The 14167-nt window shown below is 54.8% G+C and overlaps 1 protein-coding gene across 1 annotated transcript; it reads right to left on the bottom strand.

The window, feature by feature from the left end:
* Positions 1-7: 7 nt before the first annotated feature.
* NR1D1 (nuclear receptor subfamily 1 group D member 1) lies at positions 8-7714 on the bottom strand. Its single transcript, XM_047709283.1, has 8 exons — positions 7086-7714; positions 4022-4357; positions 3738-3826; positions 3490-3634; positions 2476-3119; positions 1977-2162; positions 1204-1414; positions 8-496 (listed from the first exon to the last, which is right to left on the bottom strand). Exons 1-8 carry the CDS (start codon positions 7114-7116, stop codon positions 297-299), a joined length of 1842 nt encoding a protein of 613 aa, XP_047565239.1. The 5' UTR covers positions 7117-7714; the 3' UTR covers positions 8-296.
* Between the last annotated feature and the right edge of the window lie 6453 nt (positions 7715-14167).

Raw genomic sequence — 14167 nt, 5'->3', positions numbered from 1 at the left:
AGCCAGCTCAGCTGTGAACTATTGGATTTGAGACAGGAATAGAACAAATCGGGGGGCTAGAGAATAAGGGAGGGGTGGGAGAGTGATTTAAATAGGGGAGGATGGGAGGGTCAGTGATGGGGGAGGGAGGCAGTTATTTACAAGAAGGCTCGGGGGGCCAGAGGCTCATCTTGGAATATTTTATAACAATATAAATAAGATTCTGGTTTGCTTTTCCTTTTCGTCTCGTAAAGGAGAGAGAAGTGCAGAGTTCGATTCTGTACAAGGGGGCAGCGGCAGAAGGCCGGCCGGGCGGGTCACTGGGCGTCCACCCGGAAGGACAGCAGCTTCTCGGAATGCATGTTGTTCAGGGTCCGCAGGTCCGGCAGCTTGAGCAGCAGCTTGGTGAAGCGGGAAGTCTCCGAGGGCCGGTTCTTCAGCACCAGAGCCCGAAGAGCCCGCAGCAGCGTCTCCTGGAGCTGCTCCACCGAAGCGGAATTCTCCATGCCCGAGCGGTCTGTGGGGAAGACGACAGCAGTGAGGCGGGCTCCCCGAGCTCCTCTGAGGAGGAACTGGAGGAGGCCTGCGAGGAGGTCTCCAAGGAGGTCTCCGAGGAGGAGGAGGAGGAGGAGAACGCGGCTGCTGCCGGTGCCGCTGCCGGTGCAGCCTCTCCCTGAAGCCCCTCAGAGGGCCCATGGGGAAGGAGGAGGAGGGGAGCGCAACTCCTCCTCCCAGGCCTCCGCCCCCAAGAGCAGGAGGTGGCTGAAAGCTTGGGAGCGTGGGCTCAGCAGGGCTGGTCACCTCCCATCCCACAAGGCCACTCTCCTTCCCTAAACAGGCCAAATGGCGTCCAGGCTCCCTTGCTTTTCGCTCTGTAGTTCCCTCTGCCTGGGCTGCCCTTCCCCCTCTCTGCCTGGCAATATCTTACTTGTCCTGTGAGGCCCCACTCAAGTGTCACCTCCTTCCCCAGCTCCCCCAGGCAGAAATAGTTGTCTATGCTTCCAAAGCCCTTGGTTCATGCTTCTACTGTGACACTTATCTCACTGTTTTATAATTAGTCGGGCATGAGTCTGTCTCCCCAGCTAGACTGTGTCTGAATCATGTCTGTATCCCCAGTGCCCGGTGCAGGGCCTGGCATAGCGTAGGTACTCCATAAAAGGTGTGTTGAATTGAACTGCGTCCGCCTCCTCCCCGGGGTCAGGCTCAGGCGAGAGCTTGACCTACCCGCAGAGACGAGCACCACCGCGGTGAAGAGGCCCAGCTCCTCCTCGGTAAGCGCCAGGGAGTTGAGTTTCTCGCTGAAGTCAAACATGGCACTGAGCAGGTCGCCCATGCCCATGGCTCCGAGTTCCTGCAGGCTATAGGTGGTGCGGCTGAGGAACATCACTGTCTGGTCCTTCACGTTGAACAGCGATGCAAAGCGCACCATCAACACCTAGAAGGGGGAGGGGGCAGGGACAGTCATCCTCGGGTGGGGTGGGGTGGGGACCACTTGCCAAATTGCCCCTGAAGTTTTCCAGAGGGTTTAACTGGTGCTGCCTTAGATTTCTCAGGGAAAAGTGAGCGTGGTTTCTGATAGGGCAGTGGGGTGGGGGTGGGGGAGAGATGGAGGGATGGGGAACATCACCCCGGCTTGGGAATCCAGCAGGCCTGGATCTGAGTCTTAGCTTTGTCACTCCCCGTGACCTCAGGCAAGGTCACAAAAGTTCACCAAAGTGAATTTGCTCATGCTTAGAAGGGGGTAGGGGGTAGCAGTGTGCCCTAAGGTGTTCTTTTATGGTAATGAGATGTGCTTAGACCCCAGCTGAGATGACAGGAGACCCAGCCATCCCAAGGCAGGATGAGGAGGGATTCTGCCCCCTCCGGCAGTCAGAGTCTGCCAGGACAGAGATAGCGGGGTTCCAAAGCCTTTCAGAGCCTCTGCCCATCCCAGACACCAAGTCCTTCTGCTGGATCCTTCCCAAGGTCAAGAGAAGGGAGTATAAAGGGTCACTTACCTCAAAGGTGCCAGCCTTAAGCAAGGTGACCTGGTCGTGCTGAGAAAGATCACGGAAGCCAGGGATGTGCTTGGCAAACTCTACCACCTCCCGCACAGCAGGTGTGAAGCTCATGGAGAAATCCTCCCAGATCTCTTGCACGGTTCTCCCACTGCGTCCGTGTGGGTACATGTTCATGGGACATGCCTGGAGAAGGAAGGGATGTGGGGAGGCGAATATCAACCAGGCTGACTCAGATGGGCTCCCCCTGCCAGCAGGGCTGGACCCCGGTTTCGGCCTGGGTTAGGGGCTGTGGTCCTGGAGGATGGGTCTTCGAGGTAAAGTAGCAATCAGGTGTCAGGTAGAGATCAGGGATTGGCAGGCAGAGCCCTTACTTCGGGGCTGAGCGTCCTCCCTTGGCACGAGGATATTCCCACATTAGCGTCCAGGCACACCCAGCTGCCTTCCGCTAAATCCAGTCTCCCAGGCCCCCTGCCCACCTCACCCCCAGTGCCCTCACCAGCAGAACGTTCTTGGAGTTGCCCTGCCGTGGACTGTTGGCAGGTGCTTCGCCTTCTGGGGCTGGGTACACATGGGTGGGGCAGAGGCGGTGCCCATTGCTGTTGGGCTGCTGGCAGCTGTGGTGGGCAGGGCCAGGGGGCCAGGCGGGAGGGTAGGAGGAGGAAGCCTGGCGTAAACCGTTCAGGGCCTCGTTATGACGCTGAGCAGCCATGATATTGTTGTCAGTGGGGACTGGGGGGCAGCCCTGACTCTCCCAGCAGTGTGGGGTGGTGGCCGGAGGGCTGCCCGACGCATGGTTGGCATTGAAGTTGCCCGGTGAGGTGCCCAGCTTGTCATGGGCATAGGTGAAGATTTCTCGATGGGCGCGGGCCACCTGGGATATCACATCCTCCACAGTGGGCTCAGGACTTGGGGACCGGGGAGGCGTCAGCTGTTGTGGGAACTGGGAGAAGCCCACCAAGGGTGAGGGGGCCTGAGCGGGAGGTGGTGAGGGGCCCAGGGGGCCTGGGGTCGGATGCTGGGCCGGCGAGGTTTCCAACGGGCACTGGCTGCTCAACTGGTTGTTGGCCAAGTTCATGGCACTCTGCATCTCGGCAAGCATCCGCTGCTTCTCTCGTTTGGGGATGCGCCCAAAACGCACAGCTGTGACAGGATGAGAGCAGCGTCAGGAAGTTCTCAGACACGCTCACGTGCTTCTCTTCCTTCCTTCTTCCCCAGAGGGCAAGGCCCTGAAGGCCTGGGGTTCCACCTCAAAATCAGAACCAAGGCCGCGCCCACTGAGGGGGGTTTTCCAAGTAGGGATTGCCCTAGGAGGTGGCCAGAGGAGCTAATAGGAAAGAAGTGTGTTTCTCCAAGAGGACAAAAGACAGGTGTCCCCGACCCAAAGGAGACACAAGATGACGTGTCTCCCCATTGGGACTTTTTTTTAAACGGAAGGATTCACTCAGAAACTTTGGGTGGAAGGAAGGGGGGGGGTGGACATGTGGCGGGGATGCCTGTGGCGCTGTCTTACCATCTCGAGACATGCCCACGGAGAGACACTTCTTAAAACGACACTGCTGGCAGCGGTTGCGGTTGATGCGGACAATGGAGCAGTTTTCATTCTTCAGACACCTTTTGTACTGGATGTTCTGCTGGATGCTCCGACGGAAGAAGCCCTGGAAGGACAGGGGCAGCTATAGAGAGCATGTGCGTCCAGGCCAGGCGTCTGCGTCCAGAGGACTGAGGTCACCCCGACTCCGCCCTGACCCCCTGCCTCACCTTGCAGCCCTCACAGGCATGCACACCATAGTGGAAGCCCGAGGCGACGTCCCCACACACTTTACACAGGAGCACCATGCCATTCAGCTCTGCGGGAAGAGAGAGGCGGCGGGTGAGCAGCAGGCCTATCTGAGCAGGCCCAGATGGGCAGGACAGCATTTGGTGCGACTCTAGGAAAAATCCCTGAGGCCAGGGAAGGCCCAGGGAAGAACTGTGTCATGGGGGCCCCAAGGCCCCACCTAGGCCTGGCCGCCTTTCCCCCAGTCAGCTGGCAATTTACGCACTGGTGATGTTGCTGGTGCTCTTGCTGGGGGACACGCGGCTGCTATCTTCCAGGGCCACTTGTAGACCTCCGGGGGGGTTCCCATTATAGAAGGAGGAGGAGGACGATGAGGAGGAAGATGAAGAAGGGGAGCCATCATCACTCAAGCTGGGTGGAACGCTCCCAAAGGAGCGAGCTGGGTCCTGGGTGAGGGAGCCTGTGGGCGACGGTGGGAAGTAGGCAGAGCAGCCTTGCGCCAGGGACTGGAAGCTGCCATTTGAGCTGTCACTGTAGAGAGACTCAGGGCTGGTGCGGCTTGGGGAGGAGCCGCTGGAGCCAATGTAGGTGATGACACCACCTGGCAGGAGAACGTGAGGGAAGAGGGTGTCAGCCGCCATACACCTTTGGTCCCAGGGCACCACTCTGCTCATTCCCCCCACCTACCTCCCCCAGACACTGCTGGATGCTCAGAAGCTAACCATGTGGAACCCTTAATCTTGGGAGTCCCAGGAAGAGCCGCACTGAGCAACTTCCCAACACATACCAGACATGACATGGCCCACCAACATCCCAAGACCCTTTGTAGGGTACATTCAGTTTCTGCCTTGGGTGTGAGGGCTCTCCCTAGAGGCAGGACCTCTTCAGGCATCTTACATATGCACCACTCCCCACACCTGGCCTCAAATGCCTTCCCTGGGAATATCGACAGCAGCTAATGATTTAGTTGTCAGCGGCAGACCAGAGGATGGGATGAGCTGTTGAGATCCATTCAGAATGCCCAGTTTTCCCTCCCCCACAAAAAAACCGGCTGCCAATGTTAACACCAAGACCATTCCAGGGATGAGACTATGGCGGGGCAGCGAGCCAACATTAAGGAGAGTAGAGGTCTTACAAGAGTAAACCAGTTACATTCCCCCAAAACTGAAAGACATATTCTCCAAAGATAAGGTATTGAACCTGCCCAGGCTGGTTCCCCTGGCCTCCAAGAGCAAGAGTCAGAACAGATTCTCCCTCTGAGTCCAGGAAAGACTTAGCAGTGCACATTACAGGAGGTGGACACGAAAAACAAATTGTCCAGCCTAGGACTTTGGAAATCCCCTTCTAGCTCTCTCAGCCTGGTGACAATGACCTTGGCTCTCTGGCCATTCAGGGACTTTGGCCCTCTGGTTACATTGCCAGCCAGGTGGCTGTGTTCCCATGATAAAAGCAGGAGAAAAGGTGACCTGCCTGCCACTCCTGTACCAAGCACTGAGATTGGCCTGCCACAGGCGGGTTGGAAGAAGGGAGGATCCTAGGACACATGTGAGCCGACACAAGCCATGTCACCGTGTATCCAGAGGCACATGTCTCGCTCACCCACTGACACACACTGAGCTGGGCAGGGCAACCTTAAAATAGCTCAAGGTTGGTCAGGGTGAACCCAGTTCCCAGTAAAATAGTTGCACAACAGATCAGCTCCTACAGTTTCAGGGTTTAGGTAGGGGGTGGGGATGGGATATTATCTGGTGGTAAATGAACATGACCTAGTTCACCCATCCCCCAAAGGGGAGTAAGACCTTCATCCAAAGATAATCCTAACCTGGAAGTGAGGGACATGCCTAAAAGTGTCTAGTTCTAGGTTTAGTTCTATCACAAGCCACTTGATTTGTGACCTAGAGGAAATGAACTCCCCTTTCTGGGTCTCAGTTTTCCTTTCTGTGAAGGAAAAAAAAAAAAGATAAAATCTTCACTTATGATTCTGAGATGTAGCTGTTCTGGGGTAGTCCTTGTGACAAACAGCTTGGTGGGGGTGGGGAGTAAGACAGTGTCTGCAGGACTAAGGAAAGAGATGCTCCAGGAACAGTAAGAATTTGGAACGTGGCGAGGCTGAGTCTAAAGGCAGTAAAGTGAAGTAGGTGCAAACAGAATAAAGAGGAAGGAACGAGGAGAAGGGTGGCTAGATGTGAGGTACCACTGAGGAGTGTAAACATGAGGCCACAAGAGGTCAGGGATGGCTCCATCTTACTCTGCTTCGGTGATGGGGAGAAGGGGGCCCCAGGCAGGCGGACAGGAAAAGGAGGCAGGCGGGGGCGGTGAGTCAGCCCAGCTTCACCCAGATCTTGGCGGGGCGGGGCGGGAGCCGGGCCCTCAGCCGGCCTCACGTCCCCACTCCACGTGTGCGTCCTGCACGTGGCTCCCCAACGAGGAACCCCGGAACTCGAGGCTCCGCCCTCTCTGCTTCCCGTCAGTCGAGAGCAGCAGCCCCGCCCCCGCCCCGCCCCTCCTGGGCCTCTGGGTCCTGGGCTGGGCCCCAAACGCCAGCCCGGCCGGGGCAACTGAGGGGAGGAGAGATGGGAACACGCGTTGCCGGGGCGACCGAGGGGGGCGGAGCTCATTATGTAACGGGGCCGGAATGCAACGACCAATGGGGTGGCGGCCACGGCTTCTGCTGAATGAAAACAAACGCAGCACGTGGGCCCGACTCCGCAGCCATGTGAGCCCTCCGGGCCTCCCGGGCGCTGTGGGTGTCCTCCCTGGGGCAGGGCACCACTCAGCGGGCTCCTCAAGTACCGCTCCCTACTGTCACTGAGGATTCCCCAGTGAGATCCGACCCATTCTCCCAGCCCCTCCCGCCTGGAGCCCCTATCGCCCCACTGCTTCTCAGGTTCCCTTGAGCATGCAGGAACTAGGGGAAGAGGAAGGAGGGGGGGGGGGTCCTCTTTCCGAGAAAGCCAGGCATGCCACAGCTGCGGGCGAGGGGGGAGGGGAAGATAGGGGCGTTTGGTGCTCTGCTCCAAAGCTCCCAGTCCCTCAAAACTGTGCATCTTACCACACGTACCCGCTCTCCTTTACCTCCTGCCCAGGATACGAGTCCTTCAGGCTAAAAGGAGCTTTGGGACTCGGAGAGGTGGTGGTGCGGCGCTTCCGGGCGCATTCCCAGGACGAACAACTCGCTCTGGAAATCCCAGCCTATGGTCCCCATTATGCTAGCAAATCCCCAGGCCGAGGGAGTCGCCAGTCCCTTACAAAGTTCCTCTTGTTCTAAGGTATATATGGAAGTGAGGAGACCGTGACAAAGGACGATGATAGTAAAGGAATTCCGGTACCTGTGTTATTGTTGGAGTCCAGGGTCGTCATGTCTTCACCGGCTGAGAGCGGTCATTCAAACTGGACCTTGATACAGACTGGAGGTTGCAATTGCCGCTGTCGCCCCCTGGGCAGTGACTGAGGGCGGGGAATGGACCCCGCGGATCACAAGCAGGATCCGAGGCACCCTGCAGCAAGGTCTTGGGGTGGCCGGACTGCAGCCCTGCAGAAGGGTAGGACGCAGAGGCAACGGAGGTCTGCTTTGCATGGGAAGAGCAGAGTGTGGGGGAGGGGGAAAATCAGCCTACTGTAGTTCTGGCTGGAAGGTAGCAAGGAGGGTCGGGTCTCTGCAGTGCACGGGGTGCCACTGCCTGACGGCTTCACAGCGCTGCAGGGTAGCGAATCTGGAGCTCCCGGTGCAAAAGTCCCAGAGGGAGAGAGGATGCAGTCAGGAAGTAAGTAGGTGATGGGGAGAAACGGGGCACCCAGGCGCAAAGAAGCGAGACGTGTGCCCTGCTACGTTCCCTCGGCAGCAATATTTCACTCTGCCAATCTCAGCCGCCTTTTGCCCCAGCCTTTTTCCCTGGGACAGAGGGCTCTGCGCAGGCGCCAGCAACCCAGGGTTCCCGGGCCGCACGCGGCACTGGAGCAGGTACCATGTGATCCCAGGGAGCGCCTCGTGCCCCAGTGACACACTTTTCCAGCAGCAGGCACGTTGAGCTCCGTGCGCCTGCGTAACGCTAAGCCTTTCGGGATTCGTAGTCCACTGGCAAAGTGGGCGGACTGCGTTTATTTCCTCCTTTCTGCCTTGCAAAAGCCGTTGCTGGGGCCGGGGAGGAGCTAAGAGCCGAATGGGGTGGGGTGCACTGAAAAGTCAGGGTGGCGTGTTCGGAATGCCTGTATGGCAGGGCATGTGAATTCCTGGAGAGGGACTGGCAAGCTTGGCTGTTCCCTGGGAGATAAAAGCTAACAGGCTCTTTCTGCAAACCTTGCAAACGTGAGGGCTTCACGTGATTGCAGGACTGGCCTCGCCTTGAGGTTACTGGTGACACAGGGAGAGATGACAAGTAGAGGAGGGAGATATCCCCAGAGTCAGGAACTTAAGCTGAATTTCTGCTTCAGGGCCAAGTCCTGAGACCAAAATGAAACGTGACCCTTTTTCTCTTCTACTCTCCTTAGGGAGAACACCCCTAGAGAAAGGAGTTGTTGCCATGGGGTGAGGTTGTCGCTTGGGAGTCCCTGTTTGCTTGTATGACACCACCCCACTCATTCGAGGTGACTTTGGGGTGAGTCATTTCCCTTTTTTTTTTAAATTTTTTTATTTTTATTCATTTGACAGAGAAAGAGAGAGAGAGAGAGAGAGAGAGATCACAGGTAGGCAGAGAGGCAGGCAGAGAGAGAGGGAAGCAGGCTCACCTCTGAGCAGAGAGCCCAATGCGGGGCTCCATCCCAGAACCCTGAGATCATGACCTGAGCAGAAGGCAGAGGCTTAACCCACTGAGCCACCCAGGTGCCCCGAGTCATTTCCCTTTGTCTGGAAAATAAAAAAGACCAGGGAGGGGAACTTTATGGTGAAAGTGCTTTGAGGTCCTAAAGTAATGGGGCCAAAGGTGAGGCAGGGTTCTGGGAGCAGAGTGACACCCCATCCCCCGAACCACCAGTGCTGGAATGCAGCACGTAGATCCCACAGAAGGGAACTCAGAAGGGAACTTGAAGGTCATCTTAACCCCTGCCCCTTTTCCTCACTATCCTTTCCTTGGTAAGAGGAAAATGAGGCCTAGAAGAAGTAGGTGTCTCATGGTGAGACATTCATTCTGAGTTCCCTAATGCCCACTCTAAACAGCAGGGAGATGGGCAGACATGCAAGGGAAACACTGACTAGGGGTTAGAAATAGCAGCATCTCCCTTCAGAGCCCTGGTGAAAATGGGTCTCTCCTGCTCGAGGACTTGGACTGTGGGGAGAGATGGGGCCTCTTCTTCAAGTAGCCAAGTGAGCCTGAACCACCTGTTGCTTCCTGCTAACTCCTCCTCAGTCCCAGCACCCTTCTCTGGAGGGTTTTTTGTTGTTGTTGTTGTTTCTGTTTTTGTTTTTCCTGCACAGGAAGCCCTTCCCCACTTGTTCACAGACAACTCCTAGGGCAGCATTAGGGTTATGCCCAGAGACATGACAGTCACCAGAGAGGTAGAAAAAGGAGGAGCGTGGGCACCAAGGAAGGATGAACTTGGGTAGTGAGGAAACCGCAAACTGAGAGATGACAGTGAGGTTGACTGGGGGGAGGTTATTGAGTAGCTGGCTTGACCACTGACCCTCAGACTCCTGGGAGATGTTCTCCCTAAAATGGGCTCCATATAATAGTCTAGGCTTAAGCTTTATCCACACCCCACCCCTGCAAGGAAAAGTGGGAGAGAGAAGACAGTGGGCTCTTCCCTGGCCTGCCCTGGTCCTCTGGCCCAGAGCTGGGAAGCTGTAGCCCAGAGAGCGTGGGAGGACCTGGGAGGGGCTAGGACAAACAAGGAAAGAGACTTTTCAGGAAAACTTGGTTCTGACCTCAGCCTTCTCCCCTCCCCCTCCCGCTGGGCTCTGGAGGGAATGCTGGGAGCTGAGTGGCTCTGTCCAGTACTGCCTGCTGTCTGTGCTCTTCCCAGCTTTTCCTCACAGCCAGGGCCAGGGTGCAGGTATCTGCCAGGGCTGGATTCAAAATCAGGGCCCCTGGCATGACCTCTAGTGCCCCATCAGCCCCAGCACCCACACCAGCACACTCCCCTTAGTTGTCCTGGACTCTCTCTGAGGCCCACAGCTCTGTTCTTTGCTCATTGATTCTGTCCACCCTGTTCTCCTTGTTGCTCTTTTTCCCTATAGGGAAAGGGCCAAGGGTCCACAATCTCTCCCTGAGTTTGCAGCCAGGGAAAGGAAAGAGGAAGCAGAGGCAGGGAGAGCCGAAATTCAGTCAGCCTAATTCTTGGCAAGGAGCTGGGTTGTTTTGCAGTCTGAGTGAGGTATGAAGGCGGAGGCTGGGAGGGAGGAACCAAAGAAGGGGGGTGGTTACCTCTGCTCCCTCCTTCATCTGCAGCACTTCTTTAGGGGCCCTTTTTCTTTCCTGACAAAGAGGTAACTCTGGGATCTTCCTTCCACAATTGGAGGGAAGGATACAGAAGAATGAAGAGGCAGGACTCTTTGGTTCCAGAATCTTCTAGTCTCTCCACCCTGTTCCTTCTACTGCCAGCAGCTACTGGCAGAAGGACAGAGACCTATGGAATCCAGAGCCACCAAAGGGATGGAGAAAAGGCTGAGAAGTCTGGCCTTTGGAGACCTGGCTGGAATCTAGCTTTGGCCTCTCTTTGACCTCAACCTTGACCTTAAGACAACAGGTGCAATTCAACACAGCCTCCCACCTCTCCTGCCAGCTGGACATTCTAGATCACTTCTATACACACACACACAAACACACACACACACACACTCACACACACACACACACACACACACACCATTCCTCCTATAGCTAATTTCAGCCCAAGAAGAAACTGGACTCTTCATAAACAGTGCTCAGATTAGGACCGTGTGGAATGGATGCAAAGCCAAGAGCTGGCACAGCCTGGGCTCCATGTTACACACGCTCAGATTCCTCAGAGGCTGGGATTCTGGGGACTGACCTCACTCTTGTAGGGCAGGGCTGGATCGTGTGTGTGTGTGTGTGTGTGTGTGTGTGTGTGTGTGTGTTTCCAAATATGTCTTCAAATTCTCCTGGATTTCTTTGGACAGCACAGATAAAGCAGAAGAAGGAATGGGATCAAGAGCTCTAAATTCTGGTCAGGATATACATACAATCGTGTGAGTGAGAGGTTGAGTGCGTGAGTATGTGTGAATGGTATGAGTGTGCATAGATGTGTGTGTTCGGTCTAGGATCTATGCTCCTTGCCTGTGTGTTGTTCTGGGTAACAGGGCAACACCCTGGGCACATCCTGGGTGGCCTAAATCTTGGGCTGACTGTTTGACTGACTGACTGACTGAGGGTGGGTCCTTGCTGGAAACCAGGTCAGGCTTCAGTAGGTGCCTTCCCTTCCCCCTCACCAAGCAAACCATTGCCCAGAGGAGTAACCTCCCTGCCCAGGTGATGCAAACCTGGGTCAGAAACCCCGGGGATGCCCCAGAATCAGGGAAGCAGGCATGCACCTGGGAGAAACTCATGCCTTGCCCTTCTAGATTCTTTTCCTATTCTCTAAAGGGCCAGCTGGCTTTCCTTTACCCACCCAAAGCACTGATGTCTTGGGGAGAATTTCAGGAACATGCCACAGGAGGGCCCAAGTCTGAGCTGATTTGTTCTTTAGGGGCAGTGGAGAAAGAGAGGGTGAGGCATGGTCCAGGGCTAAGTTTTATGGATGTGCTTTTGCCTTCAATTCTACCCTCACCTCAGTACTCCTTTCTCTGAGTAAAGGAACTAAGAAGCATGTATTAAGTACCAGCTGTATGCCAGGCTCTGGGCTAAGTGGTTTACATATATTAGCTCATTTAATATCCATAACAAAACTATGCTGCAAGCCTCATTCTTCTTTTAGAGATAGGGAACCTGAGGCTTTGAGATGTTTGTTGGCTTGCCGGGGATGCGGCAAGAGGCTAGTCAATTTGTCTTGAAGCTGTTCTTGAAGTGAAGCACTAAAGATTGAGAAGATGTCACCTCAAAAAGTGATGGTATTCGAGGAGATTTTGGGATGGGCTAAAGCTCCCCCATCTATCTCCCCAGTGACCACTGTCAACGTCACAGTGAAAACAGCAGCGTTGGGAATCTGACCCCAGGCAAGACTGTCTGTCCTGGAGAAAATGATCACTTCGATTGAAACACCAAAACGTCTGAGTAGCCAGCTTCTCCTGGTGTTTCCTAAGCAATAATGCTGCTTGGAAGGGTGGCACGTCAGCAAAAAGAGAGGCCTAAAGCACCCTCTGTCCCCACAAGAACCTCACCTTCCCAGGCCTACGTTTCCTCTTCCCTTACCCTCCCCCCCCACCACTTTCTCCTTATGTGTTTGTAAAGGGAGATGCGGGGGGGCCAGGAGAGGGTGCGACAAACATCAAACACATGTTCACAGAGACCGCTGCAGAGATGAGTCATGGAAACAGGCATCTGAACCCTCTTCTCCCTCTGACTTGGGGATCCACAGCTGGTAAGAAGAGGAAGGAGCAGGTAGGTCAGGACCCTTTAAAGCACCATGGTTCTTCCTACAGGGGGTGTATTAAGAACGGATTTTTTCCTATAACTTCATATGGTGACAGATGGGAGCTATGCTTATCGTGGTGAGCATTTCTTGTTGTTGTTGTTGTTTTTAAGATTTTTATTTATTTATTTGAGAGCCAGTGAGAGAGAGATAGAGACAGCTTGAGAGGGGGGAGGGTCAGAGGGAGAAGCAGACTCCCTGCTCTGCAGGGACTGCTGGGACTCGATCCTGGGACTCCAGGATCATGACCTGAGCACAAGGCAATCGTTTAACCAGCTGAGCCATCTAGGTGCCTGTGGTGAACGTTTTGTAACATACATAAATGTTGAATCACTATGTTGTAAAAAAATAAGTAAAAAAAATAAAAATGTTTAATTAAAAAAATGAAAAAGAATGGATTCGTTCAATGAGAGTAGGGAAGTTGTGCTCAAAGTTGTGCTCAGAGCCCTAAGGAAACAATATCCCACTGCCCCAGGTACCTGCTTGAGCAACATGCACCTCTAAGTACAGCCCTTCTAAAGCCATCCACCATCCTAGGTCAGTGCTTCTTCAGCAGATGTTTTGGGGAACTGGAAGGAGGGTCCCTTTTTCAGAGCCCAGGATCCCACTCACATCAAGGATCCAGGAGGTGCATGGACTGTCCTTGGTAGTGGAAGACTAAGTCTCAGATCACCCTCTTTCTGGCGTGGGGTTCCTCCCCCTAGCTTGGCGGAGGGGGGGTGGCATCCAGCACATGCTATGCTGAGGCCATCCTGTTCAACCTTTGCTGTGCTGCTGCTGGAGCCTACTGATGGTTTTGTCTTCCAGGCCTGACAAAGGCCTGTTTTCTGTCCTTGAGCCTCTGTAGGACTGCGATGCAGGGGAATTTGTGTGGGGAGTGAAGGGGTATCTGTGTGCCTGCCTCTGTTCCCAACCTCTTACCACAAGCTCTAGGTCAAACCTTCTCCTTATCCCCATTCCTTGGGCCTCTGCAGATGTCCTTGTAGCTGCCTGGGGAGGCCAGGGGCTCATGACAGTCCTCGTGAGCAGGATGGACCTCGGAGGAGCCATGGCCTGGGCAGACGTTAGTTAGGGACTGTGTGGAGCTTCTGGGAGGCTTACATAAACACTGGCTGGGATGAGGAGGGAAAGGAGGGGTGCAGTGGGCTGCCCAGGAAAAAAAAAAACAAAACAGCCCCCGCCCCTCCAGCTCAGCCTGCATGGAAAGAAGGAAAGAAGCTCATTTTTTCCCTCCTCCCATCCCTCTCCCCTGGTCTGCAGCTGTGAGTTGGGCCGGAAAGACTGCAGTATCTTGGGGGAGGGGGGGTAGGAGAAGGAAAGAGAGAGAGGATGCGACTTCACAAATTTGGGATCCCCCCCTTCTTCTAAACTGGGGGGGGGGTAAGATGGAGAAGTAATTTGCCAAAGAGATTTTCAATGCCACAGGAAGGAGCTTTGGCTCATTAGAATGCACAGTTTGCACCCTGAAAAAAAAAATCTGTGCTGGTTGCAAAAATGCAGACGTGTGTAGGGGACAAGCAGAGATTAAAAAAAAAAAAAGAAAGAAAGAAAGAAAGAGAAAGAAAAAAAACGCTAGCTCTGCAATGCAGGATCTGCGAAGTTTTGGTGCGATGAGGAAATGTGGGTCGTGCTCATTTTGTTTGCTTGTTCCTGCTAACCTACTGTCCGCCTGACTCCAGCACGGTCTCACATCCCAGCAAGAGGCACTGTTGCTCAGAAACAGGATCATGGGCGGGGTGGTGGTGGGGGGTGGCCAGAGCAGAGGGCTGCACTGGGGGTCTGGGGTTAGGGTGCTGAGAGATAGACTCTTCTGGGGCTGGGAGGGCCAGGTGGATGGGAGGGGACACTTTCATGCGGGATAGAGCCTAAGCTTGTCTTTCACACTAGTGTT

This window comes from Lutra lutra, chromosome 16 (genome assembly GCF_902655055.1).
Source record: "Lutra lutra chromosome 16, mLutLut1.2, whole genome shotgun sequence".
NCBI classification, from domain to species: Eukaryota; Metazoa; Chordata; class Mammalia; order Carnivora; family Mustelidae; genus Lutra; species Lutra lutra.
This window is presented reverse-complemented; position numbering and strand designations above follow the sequence as displayed.

What these genes read in the sequence shown, in the direction of transcription:
- NR1D1 (XM_047709283.1), bottom strand. Translation starts at nt 7,116, where the DNA reads ATGACGACCCTGGACTCCAACAATAACACAG. An exon ending in ATGCCTGTGAGGGCTGCAAG is followed by an intron (nt 3,635 to 3,737) that starts GTGAGGCAGGGG and finishes CTGTCCTTCCAG; the next exon opens with GGCTTCTTCCGTCGGAGCAT. An exon ending in TTAAGGCTGGCACCTTTGAG is followed by an intron (nt 1,415 to 1,976) that starts GTAAGTGACCCT and finishes TCCCCCTTCTAG; the next exon opens with GTGTTGATGGTGCGCTTTGC.